Below are 24,884 nucleotides of genomic sequence, written 5' to 3' on the forward strand. Positions count from 1 at the left end.
GGGCTGACCATCTGAGCTAAGTGGCCCATTCCACTAACTCACCATGCAACATCTACTGAGAAACAGAAGAGCTGAAGTTCTAGGGCTGTTCACAGTGGCCTCTCATTGAACCCTCTTTCTGCATAATTAGACCCAATCATAGGAATGACGTTAAGAGCTGCTGAGAACAAGTCAGTGCCTGTGTCCAGTCCAAAGCAGAGGTCCGTCCTGACCTTGTCTGTTCCATGACGTCAGTGCGAAACCCTTGTGCACTTTTAAAGATTCAGAGGGAGACGGGCTGTGAACCGACACTGTTGTGAAAGGATGTGTGTACAGGTGGTCAGGGCCTCAGAGTCATTAGCATAAACTGAAAAGTGCAGAATTACACACGCTGCCCCTGCCTGAACGACTGCTCTGACTTTGTTAGCCGTGGTTGCGTGGGTGCGCGCAGGCATGGTGCAGTGAACATGGGGAGATTTTTGGCCTTGGACATGCTGTGACCTTTGTTTGGGCCCACTCTGCCAGACCACAGGCATTCAGCCATCGACGTTTATTTATTTACATTTCTTTTTCTTCTCTTTCCTGTGTGTGTGGTTTGTACATACAGTTGAAAGTGCAAAGAATTTAATTTGGCTAATTAATATGTCATTATGTTAATGTGCTGGTAATGGAATTTAAGAAATCTGTGCTGAAGCTGGGGAAAGGAGAAATCTGGGACCAAAATTTGTTTATCAAACTATTGAAAATGAAATTCTGGACAGCTTTTATTTTTTTATGTTAATTTGCATTTATTTTAATGATAAATGGTGTCTTTAAAAGCACAAACACAGAGGCTACTGAGTGATGCAACCGTCTAAGCATTGGCCCTATCACAAGTTCGATCCCTGATGCTATAGCCATTCATGACCAGGAGTCCAAGACAGCACAGTTGTCCTCTCTCTGGGTGGGCAGGATGACCCCCTGTCATTCCCCGTCACTCAGTGCTAATCTAGCCAGCGCAGGCGTCCGTTAGCTGATGTAACAGAACTGGTGGTTAGTGTTCTCCTCCGAGCGCGTTCGGCTGTCCAATGACGTTGCATTAGCAACAGCCTGAAAAGATGCGGTTCACAGGTCTCGGAGGAAGACTGTGTTTGCTTTCACCCTCCTAGTATTGGTGGTAACGTGTGATTAGGGAGGAACTGGGGTGGAACTGAGTACGACAAAATTTTGGAGAACACTTGGGGAAAAAAATGCATGTGATGCATTATTGGCTTTTGATTGGCTGTTTCACGAAACTTGTTTCACAAAGTTCAGATGCTTGCAACAGTTGCGGCTAATTTTGAATAAGTTGCGGGATTTTTTACATTATGCAACTCAAGTGCAATTTAGTTTCATATAGGTTTCAAGCAACTAAACTTAAGTTGCATAAAAGTTTCGGCAATCAGGATGTAAAGAGTTAATCCTGTCTGAGTTTGTGTGCGGTAAAGTAGTACCGGTTAGTAGCAAAGCAGTCGTTACTTAACATCTGGTGCTCAGTGGAGTGATGTAGTTGTCGTGAAAAAACTGGGCTGTTATTACGAATAACGGTATGGCCAGAACGCTTCTCAACCAATCAGTGCCTTCAGAACTACCCGTTGTATAGAAGATTACTCAGCCTGGTTTCAGGCATTTTCCTTTCCCTATAAACTTATTGTGTTAGGTGAAATGATGTTACTGCACTTTTTCTCAAAGGAAGCCAAATTATCTTCCAATCCGATGAGATCATTTCACTTTTTGCTAGTTTAGTATGTCTAGAATTCAGTTGAATGATATAATATTATAATAACAGTCTCATAATGAGAAACTAGATGTGTTGGGTACTTTTAAGATGCTTTTTACAGTGTAGATCAGGTGCTTTTTAACTGATCATAGCATTTCTGTATTTTCAGGCCGGGAGCAGAATGTCGGTGATCGTTTCCTCCACGTGTTCCTCCAAGACGGACGTCCGGTTGCCAGATTGGGCTGCGGTGGCATCCACGTTTTGAACGCTCTCGCTAGACAGAACATTGATGAGAACACGGTGGTGCCAGTAACAGTGAGGTGAGTTTTTAGTTTTACCTTTGAGTATTGAGCATCACAGTCAAAATAATTTGTGGTTTTGTCTTTTTTGGGTTTAGGAAAGTAGCTAAATTCTCAGCATTTACAAGCGTGAATAGTGAAGTGTACCAGCAGATGAGAAGAACATCAAACAGCCCCCTCCCTGTGCAGGGATTCGGTCTTGTTTCACATACAATGATCCACAACTAGAATCAGACGGACTGCGTTCTGATTAGTTTCAGTGGCGGTCAGACGTGTGTTGTTACGTGAGCTGCGGAAATAAATGAAGAAGTGACCTGAAAGGTTGTCAATAAATGCACTCCCCAGTGTATTGGTCAGGATTTTATTGACAGCGTCTGAATCAGGCTGCATCTTTCAGCTCATTGTTTAGATATACGGGTACATAAAAGCGAAGAAATCATAGTCAGATTCCTGGTTCGATTCTCCTCTCCAAACCTTATTTTCTTACAAATCTGAAACTTGATGCTATTTAGCGTTTGTGGTTGAGATTTAGAGCTGGACTGGTCATCTGGAACTGTACGACTGTACGAACGGATTGTCCAGTTAGAGACCATTTAATGGGACAGAAAACCAGAGTGGTTCAGTAATTGATTGGTTTACTTAGTCTAACTGTTCTAGTTATTTATGCTTTTATTTATTTGTGTATTTGTTTATTCATTTATTTGCACTGATTCATTGATTCAATGAAACCAGCTTCACCACAAGATAGCAGTCGAGCTAATAATGACGCCACTGAAATAGTTAAGGTTACAGACGGACAGACAGACAGACAGACAGACGGACAGACAGACGGACAGACAGACAAAGCAGCAGCAAAATGTACTCATATTAGTAAAACTACAAAAATGTATGCAGTTGATAAAACCACATTTACAAATATTGAATATTTAAATATTGAATGTGAAGTGAATATTTCAGTAACACTTGAGGTGTGGCCACATAACATGTTCATAACATCTTACATAAACACCTCTGACATGTTCATGAACGTTTCTATTATTGTTCATAAAGTATACAAAATTTTACATGACAATTAGTATCGACCATTGTACATTTTACTGAGATACTGAGATTTTTTCAAAATAAAAGACCTATTTTTTTGTATTAAGTATATTATTTTCAGTAAACTGCCTCATTTCTGGACAGCCTAAATAAAAATGACCACTTTATCCCTTTAGTCAGTAAATGCTTTGACACTGAGGCGCGCTTCGCGTATACTTTCGACAATTTTTAAAAAGCGTTTGTTGCTTTACGTATAATATAATCTAGATAGTCTTTAATGAGTTTTTTCTAGATATGCGCATGAATATTTTTTCACAAACGTTTGTATACGATATGATGTGGCGAGTTCATATCTGTATTTTGATATGTGCACTCTTTTCTAGAGCCCAGCCCATATCAACATTTTGTGGCTGATACGATAACAGTTTGATAGGGTCTGTAGATTCTGATGGCTGGTCGTAGTTCTACTGTAACAGTGTTTTACTGACAGATATGATCTCAGGTGGTGGCTGTCGTTACTACGGTACAGGTGAAAGGCGGAGTGACACTTAGAGATTCGGTCCGAGTGCCCTTATCAAAGACGTTGGCGCTCATAGAATGCGTCCCACCCGATCACACTGTGAGGTCAGAACTAACTGTTGAACAATTTGGTTCAGCCAGTTCAAATTCAAGCAGTAAGCGAGTCGGGCTGCGCTGCTCCAGACAAATTTCTACACTCCCATATACCTTTTCACTTCATATTTTTAAGAATTTGAGAATAAAAGACGCCGACTCTCTCCTTAACCTCATGCCCAAAGGCAGCGGTGCAGCTCCTGCTGTAGAGATCGTGAACACTTGAAGTGCGATTTAGGCCACTTTTCTCCCCCAGACAGCCTTATTCCCTTTTTATAGGCTTCACCCACTTCATTCAGCTCGTGTAGAACAAGGAAAGAAAGCATTCAGCAGCAGCGACGCTTCTGATCATGAATGGATTCACTTTTCCGCCAAGACACATTCTTTGTGTTTCGCAGAGTGGGTGACATTTTGAAATGAAACTGTGCTTCGATCGAACAAATGGGTTATTTAGAGGCTCATAACAAATTTAGCGGTAAACACGAAAAGAACACACAAAGGCGCCGGGTCGCACTCTTGGGTAGCTGAAGGCTACAGCTTGTTTTACAACATACGGTATTCAGAGGTTTCACTTCTAAGACTGCTGTTAGCAGGAGACTATCGGTCTGTCATTAAAAGACAAGCAGCCGGTGAGGAAAAGGCCCAGTGATACAGGTTACGTGTAGGCTTTTTATTTTATTGACAGTCAAGTGCAGCCGGAGTTCCTGCTCCTCCTGCATCCCAGTGTTTTTCAAGCTAATCTCTATATGTGCATCTGTATCGTACATTCAGTTACCATAGTGCTGCTGTCGGAAGAAAACCTTGTATTTCCATTTTTGTTGTTTTTCAGTTTTTGACATAATTTGAAAATACAGGTTAACCTTTACATTGTGTGTGAATTTCATGAAGAGTGGACCGAAAGAAACGGCCCAAAATGACTTGGAAAAAAGTCTGGTTCCATTGACTTACATTAAGCCTAGTGTAGGTTTTTTCCTTCTCCTGTAAAGTTACCTTTTTGGAGATACGAGGTTTTCTTTCGACAAAGCGATAGACAGTATAGCCATTTTATTTACTATCCGGAACCACCAGTGAACCTCCACGAGTCTTCTGAATTTTATATGGAATGTTGGCATTTTTATATGGAATTTATATGGAATGATGGTAAAATAGTGATAAATCTGAAAAAAGTTTTCCTTGGGGACTATTTTATCTCACTACACACTGCCTGCACCCCTCTGCCATGAATTGATTTTAAAAAAACATGTTTTAGGTCAAAGTGATCTGGCAGTGAATTCAGAACCATTTCCTGTAGTAATTTTCTGTGAGGGAGCTTTTAGAGGTGGGCGTCTGGTTCCTATCACCACCACTGTGAACAGTTCTGACTCTAAGTTTCTCTAGAACAATTCACACACTTTTTTGTTTACCTCTTAATTTAATTGCACAGCTGTTTTGAAAAAGCCTCCTGTAAGGTTTCATTCAGGAACCTGTGCAAATTCTGACACCGTTAAGCTGGTAACAAATTACCATAAGTTCTCTCCCCTGGAAAACCAGCCCCATCCCTGAAGGAATGGATTGTACAGAAAAACCAAGCTGAAGAATTCGGATTCAGATAGAGTTGTGTGCAAACATTTGGACAGCTCTGATCAAATTGCACTTCTTGTTGATTTTCTATGTGAAAAGACGTCAACATTTCCTCTACAGAGTTCAAATATGGCATTTTTCTGCTAATTATAGTGCACAGTTTCTATTTATTTGCTGAGTTCAACATATTGGAAAAAATAAAATGTGGCATATTCCGTATTTTATGTTTTCTTTTTTTATATATATGTTAAATTCAGCAAATAAGCAGTAGTAAGCAATAAGCAAGTCATTTGGGTTCCCATACATTTGCATATGACTGTATTTGTTTCACATAAATGTTTACTTGATGAAATTCAGCATCTGCCCATTGGCTTCTGTTATAAGTGTGTGAAATCACCATGTTTTCCGTTTTATGGGAAAAGACAATGATCAAATTATTGTCTGTGCTAATTGTCCATATGCTAGAGATGCAGCAGACAGAGATTAACTTGAAAAACACTTCAGTATTTTTTTTGCAAGTCCTGTCAGAATGAACATGGCCAAAAGGCCATCTGAGGACATATCTGGTGTAAAAACCACTAAAGGTACGCTGGTTCACTATATGGCCAAAAGTATGTGGTACATCCCTCCTAAATACTGAGCTCAGGTGTTTCAGCCTCACCCTTCGCTAACAGGTGTATACAGTTCAGCACCTTAATGGTAAATAACATTGCAGTCTCCATTGGCAAACACTGGCAGTAGAATGGGTCGTACTGATGAGCTCAGTCACCTAGGACGCCACCTCTGCCGCAAGCCAGTCTGTGAAATTTCTGTCCTGCTAGATCTGCCCCAGACAACTGCAAGTGCTTTTATTGTGATATGGAGCAACAACAGCTCAACCAAAGCGGTAGAACATCCAAACTCACAGAGCGGGCCTGCAGAGCGCTGAAGTCTGTAAACATCGCATGTGTTGCATCACTCACTACAGAGTTCCAAACTGTTTCTAGAAGCAATATGTACAAGAACTGTGTGTCAGGAGCTTCATGAAATGGGCTTCCATGGCTGAGCAGCTGCGCATAAGCCTAAGATCACTATGCGCAATGCCAGGCGTTGACTGGAGTGGTGTAAAGCGCCACCACTGGACTCTGGAGCAGTGGAACCGTGTTCTCTGGAGTGATGAATCAGCTTCACTATCTGGCAGCCTGATGATGAATCTGGGTTTGGTGAATGCCAGGAGAACGTTACCTACCGGAATGCATAGTGCCAATAGTACAGTTTGGTGGAGGAGGGACGATGGGCTGGGGTTGTTTGGTTCCAGTGAAGGGAGGCAATGGAAAGTCCAACAAGCTCATATAGGTGTGACCGTCGGGTGTGACGGTCGGGTGTCCACACACTTTTGGCCACATAATGTGTGCCCTCACATTTTTAAAGGACGTATTCCGTCATTATGGGAATTCTCCCACCTTTTTCAGTCCAGGAAGTTAAAATGAACCTCGATCAGCTGAGCACAGTAGGCCACAGAGCTTTCAGTGCATTTCCCTGTGCATGAATTTCACAGGAAACACTGAAGATGGCAACAGAATTTGGTCATTTCTGTGTTTTACTGTCGAAGACTGCCCGTTTTAAACAACGTCCCAGTGCCGTTTATGAATCTAAACATGTGGGCTGTTCATTTTCATTATGCGCAGCCTTTTGATTCGTCTGCGCTGGTGCAGAGTTTTGATGTGCAGATGTCTTGGGAGCAGCATCAAAGCCATGTTTAACTTTTCATGCACGCAGAGCGGTTTTTTCCATATTACTTACATAATTACAAAGTGACAGTGACAAACGTGCAGTTCTTTCTCTGAGAGTGCTCATTTATTTTGACAGCAGCGTTCCTAACTACCTGGGCTTTCAGCATGTTTCAAAGTACTTGGCCATGTTTTTTTTTTTTTATTAATTACAGAAGCGGCTATTGTTTAAGGTGGTGTAATAATCCAGATTTTACATTATCACTGATTGCCCACCTATGAAAACGGAAGGTGTTTTGCCTTCTAATTATGACACTTCTGAAAATATTAGCAATAACAATAATCAATTACCTTTATTATTTCTCTTCTCCTTGTTGTGATCTTAGAACAAATTGATTTCATTAGCATAATCAGAGCCATATTGCATAATATGTTAAAATGACCTAAATATGACCCTCCACTGAGAAATAGCAGAGGTTGCCAGGCAACAGACTTTTAGCTGATTTGCTTTAACTAGTGCTTGGTAGTAGGTAGTTGGCTCTTAATGTGTTTTAGGTGGGAAAATGAGAGGGACTAATTATAGAACATGGGCATCAACAGCAGTGCATTGACAGTTTGTTATTTCAGCTTTTTGCTGTAAGTCTTGCTATATTATAATATCTAGTATATAATATATATATACTATAATATAAAGTACAGAAGTTACTCATATGAACTCTTCTCAAATGACAGTAACTATCGTGTGTGGAATTATGGCAGTAGTTCAGTGTTGTGGTTAGGGCAGCACAATATCAACAAAATACCAAATTGCTTTTACACTACATGGCCAATAGTATGTGGACACCTGACCATCATACCTATATGAGCTTGTTGGACATCCTATTCCAAAACCATGGGTGTTAATGCCCCCCCCAACCCCACCCCAGCCCTTTGCAGCTACAACAGCCTCCAGTCTTCTGGGAAGCTTTCTACAAGATGTTGGAGAGAGTCTGTGGGAATCTGTGCCCATTCAGTCAAAAGAGCAGTTGAGAGGTCAGACACTGATGTTGGACGAGAGGGCCTCGCTCACAAATAGTGTTCCAGTTCATCCCAAAGGTGTTCAGTGGGGTTGAGGTCAGGACTCTGTGGGAGCCACTGGAGTTCCTCCACACCAAACACGTCAAACCATGAGTGCGTTTACGTGCACTTAATAATCCGATACCTGCAGAAAATCAGATTTTGTCAGTAATCAGATCAACACGTTTACATGCACTTGAGTAATCAGATAATGGGGAAACTCTGGGTCTATATGAGTCAGACAGTAATCAGATTTCTGCTTTACAACCAGCCAATAAACTCACTGAAGACAACGTGATGTAAACATAACAAAAACTTCATGCTGCGACCTTTTTAAAAAAACATCGCGCCACTTTACCTGAAAATATGAACACACATCATCTAGAAGATGAAGAATATTTAAATCCTTCACTTCGTCAAGCATGTATTTGGTTCGCTTATTTCCGGTACCACCATCTGTTTTTGCCCATGTGCCGACTGAGAAATCCGAAATAAATCAGAGTAAGAGTTCACATGCACTGAGAAATCTGATTACTAAGCTAAAAGCCTCTTTATCAGATTTCTTAATCAGATTTCTAGACCTTATTCGGATCTGAGAAATCAGAGTTTGCTGTTTACATGCCCATTTGAATAATCGGATAACTGCAGAAAACCAATTATGCATGAAAAAACACCCCATGTCTTTATGGAGCTCGCTTGGTGCACAGGGGCTCCCACTATAAATGGAGCTATTGTGTAAATATTGCTAAAAAGTGATGATCGCTGAGGCCTTTGTATCTATAATGTTTATTTAATTTGTGTGTTGTAATGTTCAATTCGCTAAACATGTTCAGAATGTAGGAACAAACATCACAGGTCAAATGTGTACTTATAAGATCAAGAGCAAGGGTGTTAAGTTGTTAAGCTGTGATACTTTTACTGAAAATATTTCAACACAACTGATGCCATGATGCAGTTCAGAGTGCGGACTGCTGGATTATATAAGTTTTAGCCATATTTAGTCTGACATAAGCATAAATAGAGTGCTTTAAACCAATATCTCTGAGGGTTAAAGCTGACTTTGATACTCTTTATCGAGCTGTTGTATGGAAAACTATGAAAAATGCAGCATGTGCATGCACTGAACAACCTGGCTGAATCCTCATCCAAAGGACCTCTTTGTAGCAGGTTAACAGGTCAGATGAATATGTTTGCGGTAATAGAACTGGAGGTCAAGGCCAAACGCGACCTCTTTTAAAAACCACTGTTTAGTATTGACTCGTACAGAAAGGCCAGAAGAGATGGACTGGCCTAAGAGCAGCTGGGTCTTTGTAACTGATCCCTTCCTGATGGTGAGTTCTTTGAAACAAAGCCCTTATAGGAAAGTCGGCTCACTCAGCGGCCGTCTTTGCAGTGCTGTCGGGCGGTCATTTCCAGCCATACGAGACCAGGCTCCTCTCTCTTTGAACAGAGAGGGTCCAAAATACTCAAAACTGAAGCAGAACAGAAACATATATGAAATCTCTGATCAAATCTGACAAAAATCTCATTAGTAGTTTGTAGCGTTTGGCTCAATTACGCATAAAAAGGGCTTTTTTATAAGTTGTTTTGCTACTGCATTTGTGCAAGTCTCCACAAGGAGGGGGGCTTTCGTACTTGCGACGTTTCCTGGAAGCTGATTGGCTCTTTTAATTGAAGGGCAGGATTTTCTCCGTAAACAGAAGCCATGTTGAGTGTTATGAGCATTCCCGTTCACATTTTAACCAGTGGCTGGTCTCTTCCTCCTTTATAACATCTTTGTTTGAAAGTGTTTAAACGTATGGGGCAGTCGTGGGCTGGAGATTAGGGAACCAGCCTTGTGACCGGAAGGTCACCGGTTCGGTCCCCTCAGCTGACAGTACGTGACTGAAGTGCCCTTGAGCAAGGCACCTAACCCCCAACTGCTCCCCGGGCGCCATGGATAGGGCTGCCCACCGCTCCGGGCAAGTGTGCTCACTGCCCCCTAGTGTGTGTGTTCACTAGTGTGTATGTGGTGTTTCACTGCACGGATGGGTTAAATGTGGAGGTCTAATTCCGATGTGTTTAGACACAGTTGGCTAAAAGGTTCATTTCAGTTCATTTCATTTCGGCCATTCCTGTTTCTTATTATTACCCTCCCCCTTGTTTTCGGTTGTCATCTCGCCCCTTGGAACTGAGTTACAGGGTAGTGTCTGAAATCGTCCCTCTGAAATGGGACCCTCAAATAAAAAGAGCATCACTTCATTAACAGCTACCAGCGCTGCTCTGTAGGCGACCCTGCCAGTCTGCAGTGACAGCAGAGGAGGGTAAAGTTCAGCTCCTCACTGCTGGGCTTTAGTTACATTTAGGGACTCATATGATCTTCAAAGAGGGGGGCAATTATTTATTATCACCCACCCCTAATTCTTCAGTAATACACTGAAATGACATTAAACTAAGATAATATGATGGTTATCATAATTTTTTAGCAGAGAAAATTCTCACATTTGTGGGTTTCTTTGGTCTCTTGTTCTCCATCTTGCCGGTTTTTCTTTTTTTCTCATATCACTCCGTTTGAAGTCTCTGAAAAACCTCCTTCGCCTCCATCTCAACAAGAATCAGGACACCCTACCCCTAGATGTGAACGCGCAAAACAGACGGGTAGGGCTAAGTGGTGGGGGCGAGGGGTGAAATGGGACTGGGGTATGTCTTCAGTATTCTGTTTTTGAAGTATTTCATGCTGACTTAGATATTTAAAAGGAAAAGTGAAGCATTGGCAGCCCTGTCATTGGTAGCCAGCGAGGTCGATGCCTGCTGATGCCACAGCCATCTGAGACCAAGAATTGGCCTCACTCTCTTTGGGTTCCTCCCTCTCCCCATCACTTAGCATGATGCTAGCCAACGAGAGCATCTGTTAGCATTCTTCTCCAAGTGCGTTGAGCTATTTAGTGGTGTTATGTTAGTGGCAGCATTGTGGCATAGGGGTACACCTAACTAGCAGGTGGAACTGGACATCATTCAATTTGGGAGAAAATTGGTAGAACTCAAAAAAATAAATAAATGAGGAAAAGTAAAGGGCAAAGGATCTGCTTTTTTGTCATTATATGAAGATCTGGCAATTTTTTATAGTGTGTATTTGGTATATTTAGAACAAAACCTAGTTAGATTATTGTACTTTTCTATGAAGTTGCCACTTCAGAGATTCAAGGTTTGCCTTCAGTAGCTGCGGTGCGGAAAACTGGACACAGCGGAGAAATCTGTCAGTCGTGTTTTACAAGGCCAGAAAGTGTATTAGAGCACAGTGCACTGAAGATGAAAGCATTAGCACTTCAGTTTGCTTGTCTAGTCTTATTGCTTTTTGTGTTATGTTTACTTTGAGAGAGACCGTATCCATGGGTGCTTTCTCAAGATCCATTAAAAAGAAATCAAATAAATGAGTCACTTTGATATGACTCATTACGTTCTTTTATTAAATTAGACTGTAAATTCACATTCTGCCAGATAACAGAACATTGGAGCCTAATTACATTAGAAGATCTTTTTTCAGATTTAGTCTTGCAAAATAGTTGTGGCCAGAGCTCATGGGCGTTTCTCTGCTGAGTGCTTCCTGTTTCTCAGCGTCTTTTCATTTTGATCATATGCAAGAAGAACGCTGGACATTGAAACGTCCATTTTGTTTATTTTAGCTTATTTCTTTCTGATTTCCTTTTAAATGACTCATCAGTTCCTAAGATTAATGTCTATAAAGTTGTACAGCACGTCTGTAGTAAATGAGAGAATGCCTGAGCTGTTAATATCTGGACACTGTCAAAGCTGCGTAGAAGCACTTCAGTGTTATAACAATGATTATAAGGGATTTGTAGCCTCGTTTGACACTGTTTCATGAGGAAACCTAGGAAAAAGTGCAGGTTTTTAAGAAACTGCAGCTATTACCTTTCAAAATAAGGTAGACTTATTAGAAATCTGTTATGAAGGTCAATTATTTGTACATTAACAAGCATACTTTCAGAGAATGTCTACAGAAGCATACAAATGTATTTGTATAGTTAAAAGGAGGCGTCACTAATTATGACGTTAGCAGTGATATTTTCACTGATATTGCTAAAACCGCAGGTCGTCAATATTAGCCTATATTATCTGCAAACTGATATTTAGGCGGGTCCTAAAAACAGGAGTGTAGCCTTGGATAGACCTAAGTAGGCCTGGGCCTACCCAGATTGATCACATGCCTTCCTTGTTAAAAGGGAAGTGAGTGTTTTATTAAGCTGCAGTTTTTAAGATAATGAATTTAGATTGTCAATTAAAATCATTACGCTCTCTGCATATTCACAGATGTGTGAGGTAGAGTCCAATCGACTGATCCCAGGCTCTGTCTTATTTTCTCAGCCTTAAAAACACCGCTTAGGAGCCATTGCTGTCCGCCCTTGCCTTAAGCCTTCAGTTATTTATCAGCACACCAGTGTTTGCATTTGAAGACCCAGCTTTGGTCAAAAGAAGCACCCGTGGGACCTGTAAAAGTGAGATCCCGTCCCTGATAGTAATAATAATAATAATAATAATAATAATAATATCAATAATAACAATTTTTATTCGTATAGCACTTTTCATGCTGGTGGCAGCTCAAAGTGCTTTACAGACAGGTGATAAAACACAGTTATACAAGAAATCATAAGCATTTATTTAGAATCAGAAGAAAATGAAAAATATCAAATTGGAAGATAAAAACCACGAGACGTAGAGTTATAATTAAATGCTAACTTAGAGATGCGTTTTTAGATACTTCTTAAAAATGAGCACTGAGCTCTGATGGATTAAAGCACGTCTTTTTCTAAGAAAAAGCCAAAAACATTTTAAAAGGCATCGTTGTTGTTCTTGGTCTGCAAATTTGGCAAATTTGAGCTGAAATGAGGTGTGTCAGAATGCCAAAGTAAACATGTGCTTCAATGCATTGAATCATTACAGGTAAGATATAAATGGTCCCTCAACATTTGTCATACCTGCTGTGGCAGTATACTTTAGCCTAGAATGATGAGTTGAGGTTTTTCTTCTATTTAATGGATTATTTACAGGATTACCCACCTCGATTAATCAGATAGAAACTGTATTCTGAATGGCTTTGATTGGACTAGTTTATTCTGATTGAGTTGTTAGTCGGATTATTAACGGATTATCAGACTGCATGTAAACGTGACGTTTGACCTTACAAGGGTTAGGGAACCAAAAGAGGGTCTCGTCGCTCCTTCTTATGCTTACAACCCCCAAAAAGTGTTTCCTGTTCTGACGTGAGAAAATGAAACCAATAAATAAAAATAACAACACTATCAATGAAGGTTCAAACATAATAGTTATTAAATGCTGTCATTATATCTCACCAAGTTTCCCTGCATGCGAAGATCCAAAGCAGAGTTGGTTTCTAAAAGAAGAATAAATCCTCTGATATCGTTAGCTTTCACGCTGCTGCATTGCAGCTGATTTAAACAGCTGTAATACGGGCCCTCTAGCCACATAACCGTTCATCAGTCTCATGACTTCTGTACCACTTGACCCGTCTAATCACACGCACGGGAAGCCGCTGAATATTTAATCAAGGAATTAGCAGCCGACCACTGACGGTTAAAGGCACAGTGGCCCTTTTACACCGTCCCAGCTTTTACCACTGAGGATTTAATGAGTGCCCCACTAGATAATTAACTACCCCACTCCACATTACTCTCCCTCTCCAGCCCCCGTGACATTGACATGTGCCGCTGCCTCTAATCTCCTCTTCCTATCGGCCTGTCGGAATAAACTCAGCATTGTTGGGCAAATATCAATAATTCTGCCACTTGATTTCTCGGGGAGAGGTCACCTCGGCGGGTCCGCTTGAGCCGGCGAGATCTGATGGGATCAAGCGTGACGCAGCTGCCGATTCAAGGTCAGCCAGGAGGCGCTCGGACGGAATCTTAATGCGGCCGGAGGAGAGCGCCGCGCCTTTTCTCCCGAGCGGAGTGTCAAAACTGCGCCCCCCGGCTACTTTGTCAGCAGCTCATCGACCCCATTACGGATCTGTGAGGATGAGGGAGCGATCGTTTGTGTGTGGGGGGGGGTTAATTCGCTTGATTTGATTCGAGATCCGCCTTTTTGTTTGCTTTGTTTTAGACGAGGAGATCTTCGCTACTTTTTTTGAAAGGAGAGGTGAAATCCATGCTTTTAAGTGTTTTTGCTGTTATTATGGCCAAACCTCTCATATTTTAAGATGGTGTTTCTTTCTATAAAGGACCACTCCAGCGTTTTTTAACCTGATCTCCATCAGCCGCGTCAATATCGAACTGCTGATTACCACTGCCAATAAACTCAGTGCATTTCCTGGTACATAAAACACATTGGACACAAAGCACATCTGTACTAATTCATTTTAATTCATTTATTATGAACAAAGAGGCTGCTGGTGGACTGACCCCCCCAGAGTCCAGACCTCAACACCACTGAATGTGTTTGATTACTTCAGAAAATCATCAACCAGCTTCTAAGACTGAACTTTGGAGGTGTGTCTGCAGATTCTTTGAGGAGCTGAAAGCGAGTCTCCTGAAAAGAACGGAAGCTGGAATAAAGGTGAAGAGAGACACAATAATACTGAAAAAAACATTTTCTTTTTTTTACAGATCATCATAATCTCGTAATTTTCATAATATATGGGTAGCACTTCATGGTAAAAGATCCCTATAAATGGCAAAGGAATCATTATCTAATCGTTTTTTGATGATATTAATGGCAATGCTTGTTTGTTGTGATGTTTCTCATAAATATTTAAGGGTGATAAGTAATATATGTTTATAAATATATTAAACTTTAACCACTGAACGATTAACTAAGTGTTAGAGAGTTTATGTATCACAAAGCGTTAAATCTTACAGTAAAAACAGTAAAATTTCAGTCGTTTAAAGCTGGACATAAACAAGTTGTTCATTATTATTTTTAATATTTTTAATGCAAGTAAATGAATGCTTATCAAATAATTCTTTTATGTGATAATGAGCAGTACTTCATTCGTAGTGAAGCCACATGAATCTGTACCTCTTGTGCTTTCCGGAAACCTCAATGGGAGCCATATTGTTCCTGTTCTTGCCTCAGGAGCCACCGTAACCCCACCCGTGATGGGGCTGATGGGGGTATGAAAGCGCTGTAGGCTCCTCAGACTGTCCCGGCGATGAGTCTTTTTGGTACTTCAGATGTCAATGTTTATAAATGAGGCCGGGAGAATTATTGGAGACGTTCAGTGGCTGAATGAAGATTGAAAACCTTGTCAGATGCCTCATTTTGTGGTGACCTCACCGACCACGCCATCACTCGTGTGTCGCTTATTCATTTTAGCGCGTGCAAAGTGATGTGTGAGATTTTCAGAAATACTCTTCAGATCACTTCGCAGCATCAAATGTATTACATTTACATAGTTTTTTTTTTTCTCTCACTGTTTTCGTTTGATTGATGAGTATCTGTGGCTTTCGGGCTCATGCTAACACAATTCAGGTACCAAGCAGACCAGAAGACCATACAGTTAGATATGCATGGACTTCTAAGATAATATATGATATTCATATAAGATTGTTCTATCAGATAACAGGGAGCATCATTGTAAACAGGTATATTAAGAATTATACGCACATAATTTCTAATTTAGGTCCTTTTTTTTCAGTAACCAACTCGTCTGTCGATTATATTTCCAGTTTATCTAAAAGCTCGTCTCCTTGCTGGTAACAAGTGGAATCATCTCCTGAATTCTTTCAGCTGAGATCTGTTTGTTGTTAATGTAATATTAGTTATTACTATTGTGATATTTCTTTGTGAAAATCTTGAATTTATTTATTTCATATTTATTCTTGAAATAATAAAAACAATGAACTTCTAGTGAAATCTGTGGATATACTCCCACTCGGTATGTCACGATTTCTGCATAATTTATTTCTTAAAATGCAAAATCAGACTTTTTACAGTGGTGGTGATAGGAACCAGGGGTCGCCATGACTACAACACAAATATAGACATTTTATTTACTATCCAGAACCACCAGTGAACCTACACGAGTCTTCTGAGTTCATATGGAATGTTGATGATGGTAAAATGATGCAAAATTTGAGGGACTGTTTGGCCTTATGATGGCCCACATATACCTCTCTGTCATGAATACTTTTGAAAAACTACTTTTTTAGGACAAAACCTTTTTAAAACTTGTGAAACATCAGGCAGCATATAAATAACCATTTTTTGCGATAATATTCTGTGAGGGAGCTTTTAGAGGTGGACGTCTGGTTCCTATCACCACCACTGTGAGCAGTTCTGACTCGGTAAGTTGCTCTAGAACGGAGCGTTTCACATTGATTTAAAGGCTGAAGTGAGATTCTTTCAGTTTGTCAGAGAAATACATTTTCACTTTTTCTGGATTTAGCCAACATCAGCTAGAGTGCACCCAGAGCTGGACCTCAGAGAGGACATACCTCTCGCGTTCTTGGCAGTGCGCTAATGTTTCGTAGAAGCTAAGTATGATATACGCTCCTACGCAACTCCCACATTTTTACAATCCTGTTAAAATCTGTTTCCCAGAATCGTTCGCCTGTTTAATTCTCCGTCTCTCCATCTGTGGTGGAACGTTATGACCACCTGGATAGTGATCTCATTGTTCAGATTCTGGCACCTTGAACGGGTAACTGAGGACTGGAGTACCTGCACACATCCCTATTATGGAGCTGTGTTCTGATTCATCATTTAGAGCTGGCCTACTGCACTGAAATGGCCGTACAGAAAGAAAAGGAACGTAACTGCTCTACGAAAACCTTGAAGAAGTGTTGATACGACTCACTGAATCTGGCCTTTCCTTTAGTGTTACACCGCTGGCCTTGAACACGCCGGAAACCTCACACCTGCTTCACACTCGCATCCAAGCCCACCGCACCATTCTGACTGTTTGATGCTTCCCCTTCACTCGAAGCGCGATCTTTTATTCATTTGCTTACGTTATTAATTCATGCTTGGCGAACGCAGTTTGACTGGGCCGTGTGTGAGGAGTCTAGTCAGCGCAGTCCGTGTCAACCCTTTGACCTGCCAAACTACCAAACATGCAGAGCAGGATATTAAACGGACAACAAGCCGTATGCAGAGTTCATTGACTGATACCAGATAAAAGTCAGCTGATGTGATGGATTTATTGATATTGACAGAATTCTTACAGTTAAAGCACAAACACTGCCTCATCGTTATTTGTTTTATATTGCAGTGATCACAGTTGACGTGAGGAATTTGGAGCAGTGATTTGAGTATTTTGATGATTTCTTGTTGTTGCTGCACTCAGACGCGAGCTGCTGCTTTATTGAAGCAGTAAAGATGGAACAGGTACATTAAAAACAAACACGTGAGATCACAAGATGGTTAACTTGTTATCTCAATATAACAACTTATATCTTGAATGGATACATTTAAAGACATAAACACCGAACAAAAACGTGAAATAGGTTTTAATCAAACCTTCAGCAATATGATAGTCATACCACAAAAAACCTTAATGTACAGAAAGAACTAACTTATCCTGGAATAAAAACTTTATTTTCTTGAGTTTACAAGATACTTAACTAGTTATCTCAACATCACAACTTTGTTATCTTGAGATCACAAGGTAGTTAACTTGTTATCTCAAGATAACAACTTTGCTATCTTGAGATCACAAGATAATTAACCTATCTTAAAATAACAACTTTGTTGTTTTGAGATAATTAACTTGTTATCTAGATAACAACTATTATCTTGGAATCACAAGACAGTTAACTCATTATCTCAAGAAAACAACTTTGTTGTCTTGAGTTCACCAGATAGCTAACTCTATCTCAAAATTTTAACTTTATCTTGAGATCACAAGATAGTTAACTCGTTATCTCAAGAAAACAATTTTGTTGTCCTGAGGTCAACTTCGCTGTCTTCAGATCACAGGATAACTTGTTATCTCAAGATAACAACTTGTTTTAAGATCACAAGATAGTTAACTCCTTATCTTAAGATAACTTTTATCTTGATCACAAGATAACCTTGTTATCTTAAAATAACTTTGTTGTCTTGAGATCACAAGATAATTAACTCATTATCTCAAGATAACAGCTTTGTTATCAAGGTCTCAAGATAGTTAACTTGTTATCTCAAGATAACAATCCAGAAACAGCTCATGGTCTCTCTGGACGCACTTATGGTAAGACAGCCGATGAAAAATAAGACAATTCAGAGCTAATAAACAGAAACCACCAACACCGCTCAGCATGCTGGGAAGCTCCGCCCCCCCACTAGACTTACTGAGCCTCTACTGTTTGAGTTTAAAGGTGGTCAGTAAACAAAACTGCATTTTCCTTGATGAAATATGTTGTTTTCTCTTATTTTCATTTCACAAAGTCACGCGATTCTATTTGCTGCTTGATTCTTCATCACATCGAGCACTTAAACAGACACGCCCACTGCAGCTTCACATACGGACACCTCTGAAGGACAGGACAGCGTAAGACAGTGAGGCAGTGTCACATTAACGGCCTGTGTTAGTGACCGATTCAGCTGACCCCTTTAAGTTGATGTAATCGGGTTTTCTGAGGATGATTTAAATTCTCTCTTCACTGCAGTAAGCTGGGCGTAAAGCTAAGCTTACAGACTCCATCAGTGTTCAGAGAATCTGAGAGCACCTCTGTTTCTTGGTGGAAGCTAACCGCTAACATGGAGCTCCTAGCACAGTTCCTTCATCCTCAAGTTTAAAACACGACTTCAGTCTAACACGTTTTGGTGATGGGTTAATCAGAAGGAGAGTGAAACTGAGGTTCCTCCACAGACACTGCAAAAAATGATGTCTAAACAGGTGAAAACAGCCTAAATCTGACATACATATCTAATATTTCACATTATGAGATTGCTGTAAGAATAATCAACAATTATTTAACCTGTTTCTGCTTGTTTTGTGAAAGTGTCTTGTTCCATTGGTAGATCGTTTTACTTGTTTCAAATATTTCTTGAAATAAGCAAAATTATGTTATTGCTTGAAACACTTTGACCAGATAAAAATGACTTAAAATAAGTAAAAATGTGTTGAAATAGGTTAAATAATCTAATGACATTCTTACAACAATCTCGAAATAGGAAATATTTAATACATTGGATATATTTAAGAAGTTCTCAGTTGCTTAGATGTCTTTTTGTGCAGTGCGTAGTGCTAGCCTAAAGCTAATCTAGCTAATATTAACTGAAAGTTTGTTTCTGTTGTTTGTTTGGTTTAATTCTAATCTTTCTGCTAAGCTGAACGTCCAGGCTGTGATGTTCTGATCGAAGCTGTTTGGGGTAGTTTGGGGAAACTGTCACAAAGCTGAAGTCAGTTTCTTGTTCGCCAGCTTCTTGATCGAATTCTCCAGTTCCACCTTAAATAGTGTAGCAGTTACATTCTAGTGCCTCAGGCACCGTTTAAGGTGGAACGGGAAAATTTGAACAAGAAGCTGGAGAATGAACTTCAGCCTCGCAAAAAGTTGAAAGTTGAGAGACATTTTACGAGAAACTGTTCTACTTTTGAGGAAAAGTTTCCTGCTGGAGATGCGAGAAAAGCAGCTATAGCTGAGCTAAAGCTTAAAGCAGAGCAAAGTGAGTCTGTGATTTTGTTTATATTATGTTTTTTAGTCTATACTAGAACATCAGCACACACTGAGACAGATTTACAGCCAAGATGGTAAAATGGACAAAATGTTGTGGCTCCCAAGGTGGTTTGATTTTTATTAGAAGGACAAAGTGGCCTCTGATGTATAACATATGGGCCTTTCTGTTATCGTTTATCAGAAATTGTAACTCTGTAAAATCGATATTGGTATCGGCAGCAACATCATCATATCAGTTGGGCCCTACTGGGAATTGTGGTGTAGCTGCTGTAAACGGAGGTGCAGGATTGTTGTAAACATTGCGTGCAGCCTTTGACACGTGAACAAATGTGGTCAGTTGTTCTCCAACAAGTAGCCGAAAGCTTGTGGAATGCGAAGGCTAATCAAACACGGGCTAATGTTGGTGCGCTCAGCAGACGGGTTAACAACTACATTACATGGCGTATTGTGTAGCCCGCCTGTTCTCCCCTGGCGCATCACACTCAGGCTGCGTGAGAGAGAGAGAGAAATTTCCATTCACGCTGTGGCAAAGGTCAACAAGCGCGGGACACGGCATTCCACATCATCGCTTAATGTCCTTTATTACAGATGAACTTCAGAGTCCCTGGCGGATGTGATTATTCCTCAGCTTTAATGTAAAGGCCTGGAATCCACCTGCAGTGTGGTCAATATGATCTACAGCCACATGCATAATCTGAAAATCAGTACACATCCTCTAAAGGGAGCAAACTTGTGTGTAATATGGCATTTTTTCAAATTTTAGTGCACAATTTATATAAATTGGCTGAGTTGGAAAAAAAAAAAAAAACATAAAATATATAAAATATAGTAACATCATCTTCATCTTTAACTACTTAGTCCAGACGGGGTCTCGGTAGCATTTGGGAGAGTAGAGAATCCTACACGACCCCCGCAACTTCCTCCAGCTCATTCTGGGGGCCAACTTGGAGATATAATCCCTCCAGCAGGTCCTAGAATGACCCCAGGGTCTCGTCACAGTAGACTGTGCCTGGTAAACCTGAACAGATGACCGAGCTCCTTGCCTTGTCAGTAGAGTGTAGCCAGCCACCCTGCAAAGAAAGCTCATTTCCAATGCTTGTATCTGTGATCTCATTCTTTTGGTCATTACTCAAAGCTCATGACCACAGGTGAGGGTCGGGATGTAGACGGACCAGTAAACAGAGAGCTTTGCCTTATGTCTCAGCTCCCTCTTCACCACTGCAGTCCGGGATAGTGACCGCATTACTGCTGCCGCCTGACCCAGCCTGCGGCCAGTCTCACCATCCCTCTTCCCATCACTTGTGAACAAGACCCTGAGATACTTTAACTCCTCCACCTGGGGCAAGTCCTCTTTCCTCACCTGGAGTGGACATGTCATCATTTTCCAGACATGGACTAATATCTATAATATAATATATAATAAAACCTCGTATCTCCGAAATGGTGACTTTACAGGAGAAGAAACATAGTTTACTTTTAATGTAAGTCAATGGAACCAGACATCCTTCCAAGTCATTTTGGGCCGTTTATTTTAGTCCATTCATCATGAAATTTACATACAATGTAAAGAGTAACAAGTATTTCCAAATTATGTCAAAAACTGGAAAATGACAAAAATGCAAATACAAGGTTTTGTTCCGACAGCAGCGATATAATAATATTTGTACAGGCCATATTTTATTTTATTTCCCGTATGATAAGTTTAAGAAATAAACAGTAAGTGTGCACTAAAATAAACATAAAAATAAATTAACGTATTTTTCACTTCAACAAAACCTCTAATTTGTCCAGGGGCGCCCAAACTGTACCTGCATATGATCTTTTTTTCATATTCTGGTAAATCCCAATAAGGCGTGAATAGAGCATGGTGCATTGTTTCTTAGAATCTAGTTTATTCTAGAGCCCCAGCTACTTATCATTTCTATAATCACTTATAATAATTCAGTTAGTCTAATAATCTAATCATTATGCCATTTTTTGGCTTTTTTCCTTCTGTATCTTCCATTTCAACATGTGTCCACAATTTTTTCTTTTGCAATGCCTGGAAACAATAGAAATCATATTGCACCCAACATTTCCTGCAGAATATTGCAATATTTTGGGTCATACAAATGATATAAAGTGCTTTTTGTAGTAAATATTTTGCTGCTATAAAGGAACACAACATTTTTCATAATCAGAGTCATCGACTTTGTCATCTGTTCATTCCCTAGTTTATTGCAGACCTCTAAGGTGTGATCAGACTCCTTAGCCATCAGCAGGGGTATTGTGGGACGACAGTGTCATGGGAGGCATATGTTGGCATGCAAGAGGAAGAAAAGAAACATCTTATCAATAGATCACCAATAGTAGCTGGAAAAACCGCCGATTCAGTTTTCTCCAATAACTTGTTCCAGCATGGCAAGTAATGTGGTGACATCACAGAGAAGTCGGCTTAAAGCAGAGACAATAAACAAGCTCGTTTCTTGTCAACTTTGTTTGGTATCATTGCACTTTTTCAGCCTATAAATGCCCTCTTAAAATAAGAAAATGGCGAAAGCTTACGGTGTTAACATAGGATGAAGAAACATTGCAAAAAATAACATCTAAATCCAGTCAATATTAATAATATTTGTCTTTATGAAACTTGTTGTAAGAATATTATAACATTATGTAGGTAATTTCTGTCTACTTTATTTGTTTTCAGTCAATCTTATGTAGTCAAAGTGTCTCATTCTATTGGAATAATTTTCTTGTTTTGGGAAGTAATGCAAATAATTCTGCTTATTTCAAGAATAAAAAGAAATTAAACATATAAATCAAGCTGCCAGTGGAATAAGACACTTTCCCTAAATAAAATGACTTAAAACAAGTAGAAACGTATAGAAACAGGTTAAATAATCGTATAATATTCAGTCTATAAACAGTCTCATGATGAGAAATACTAGATATATTGACCAGATTTTAGAGGCTTTCACTTTCTCATATATCCTTCTGTACAACAGAAAGAACAGATAAAAGAAAAAAAACAGAAGGAACTTTTGATCCTGAGGGAAATTGCATTGTCACAGCAGCAGGAATATAAAAAACACTCAAATATCACAAAGTACTCACCAAGCAGGGTGTAGGTGGGATATAATAGATCTCAGCTGTATACAAACATACAAGGACTTAATAAAGGGAACTTAATTAAGGGGCACTTGAATTTAGCCTATGGTCTACTGTTACTGTAGCCTACTATTGTTAGACTGTGATAGATGAAACTTTTTAACAACTTTGTTGAAGCCACAATACTAGACGGCTCCACAGCAGAATCAGATTTGTAGGTAAAAATAAAATAATCCTCCTTTACAGTAAAATAAAGCTCTGCTGATCGTTCAACACAGTTTAACAATAAATGGTCTTAAACTCTGGAGTTAATGTAGAACTGCTGATTCACCCTTTAACCCTGAAGATCAGCGCAGACTGCTGGTCACCATAGCAACACAGACAACAGTCTCACCTAGCTAGTAGCTAATGAAACGGCAAAGAGAGAGATTTAAGATGAACATCAATAATTTGGAGATGAATGGACTGATTTGTGTTTATAGTCACTCCAGCTGGTTTCCTGATACGTTTAATCTGCAACAAGAAACTGACAAACACTAAAAAGTCACAAAGCTGAAGTCAGTTTTTTATTCGCCAGCTTCTCATTCAAACTTTTCCATTCCACCTTAAATGGTGCAGCAGTTACACTCTGGCACCTCAGGCATCATCTAAGGTGGAATGGGAGAATTCGAACAAGAGGCTGGAGAATGAGAAGCGACTTCAGCCTCATAAAAAGCTGAACATTGAGAGACATTTTTACAAGAAACTGATCTACTTTTGGGAAAAGTTTCCTGCTGGAGATGCGAGAAAAGCAGCTATAGCTGAGCTAAAGCTTAAAGCAGAGCAAAGTGAGTCTGTGTTTTTGTTTACATTATATTTGTTAGTCTATACTAGTACATCAGCACATACTGAGACACATTTACAGCCAAACTGGTAAAATGGACATACAACATTGTTTCTCCCAAGGTGGATTGATTTTTGTTGGAAGGACAAAATGGCTCTTTTGGGTTGTCGACCTCTGATTTAACTGAACTAAGGCTACTGCTGCAACTTTACACTACTTTCTATTAGGGCTGAAACAATTGTTTAGCATTTAGTTCAGGGCCCTGTGTTTGATTCTTTATGTGATTACATCAGTACCTTAATATAACACTGGACTCTGGAGCAGTGGAAACGTGTTGTATTACGCTTCACTATCTGGACAAATCTGGGTTTGGTGGATGCCAGGAGAACACTGCCTACCGGAATGCAGTGCCGAGAGTAAAGTTTGGTGGAGGAGGGATGATGGGCTGGGGCCCTTAGTTCCAGTAGAGGGTGATGTTAATGCTACAGCATACAAAAACAAAGGGCAACTCCGTATTAATGTCCATGATTTGGAATGGGACATCCAACAAGCTCATAAAGCTTGGCCAGGTGTCCTAATACTTTTGGCCATGACATTTGTGAGGGAGCTGTGACGGAGCGTCTATATACTGTAAAAGCTGTTCAGAAATACCTCGACTGGGGAGGCACCGTGGTGCCTTTGGGTTGCTTTCGTGCAGTTGTCTTCGCACAGATCAGCTGGAGGAGCCCAGGCTGCCCAAAATAATCAAGACCTGCCAGTCCCAGCGCAAATTATGCGGGGAAGCCGTCGGGCTTAATGTGGGGAAGTCGATGGCGAACGGAGCCGCAGTCTGTTGATATTGGCTCCGCTGCAGGGGGCTGGGAGTGACCAGGGGAAACCAGCTTGATCTGTCAGCGTGTGGTGATGCAGCCCACACGCAAGCTTTATTCTGAGCCAAGAAAGCCACAGAGGAGGCTCTCTGTTCACCCACGTCATAGGCAGGTTGTAACTGAGGCTGTAGCGCATTAAGAACGGTTAAATAAGAATAACGGTGAGCAGCAGGTGGGACTCGGTGTGCTTTGCGTACTCTTCTGAAGCATTCTGCCCTCGGAAAAAGTGGAGGGGTTCAGTTAAAACACAGCAAAAAGTGCCTAAAATGGTTGACCTATTTAGACGTCCTTTATAGTCAGCCAGACATGAATTTGTACTTACCTCGCTGGCATCTGCGGCTATTTGGAAAGTGGAACTTGCAGGAGATCACAGTTTGCCTGAAATTTGCTGTAATGCTGACATTTGTGCCAATCCTGTAGGACTTTGGGAAACGCAGAAAAAAAGCTCCTTCTCCCTCTATTTTCAGTTTATTTTTTTCCTTTTCTTCTTCTCCTTCTT

At 40.3% G+C, this 24,884-nt stretch overlaps 1 protein-coding gene across 1 annotated transcript in view; it reads left to right on the plus strand.

Annotated features, from left to right (window-relative positions):
- The window catches only part of eys (eyes shut homolog), a 433,237-nt gene that overhangs the window by 330,895 nt on the left and 77,458 nt on the right, over positions 1–24,884 (plus strand). Inside the window, exon 37 of the mRNA XM_036583442.1 lies at positions 1,887–2,037. Coding sequence (XP_036439335.1) covers positions 1,887–2,037 — 151 coding nt within the window. The remainder of the gene's footprint in view (positions 1–1,886; positions 2,038–24,884) is intronic.

Source organism: Colossoma macropomum, unplaced genomic scaffold, assembly GCF_904425465.1.
Source record: "Colossoma macropomum unplaced genomic scaffold, Colossoma_macropomum, whole genome shotgun sequence".
Lineage (NCBI taxonomy): Eukaryota > Metazoa > Chordata > Actinopteri > Characiformes > Serrasalmidae > Colossoma > Colossoma macropomum.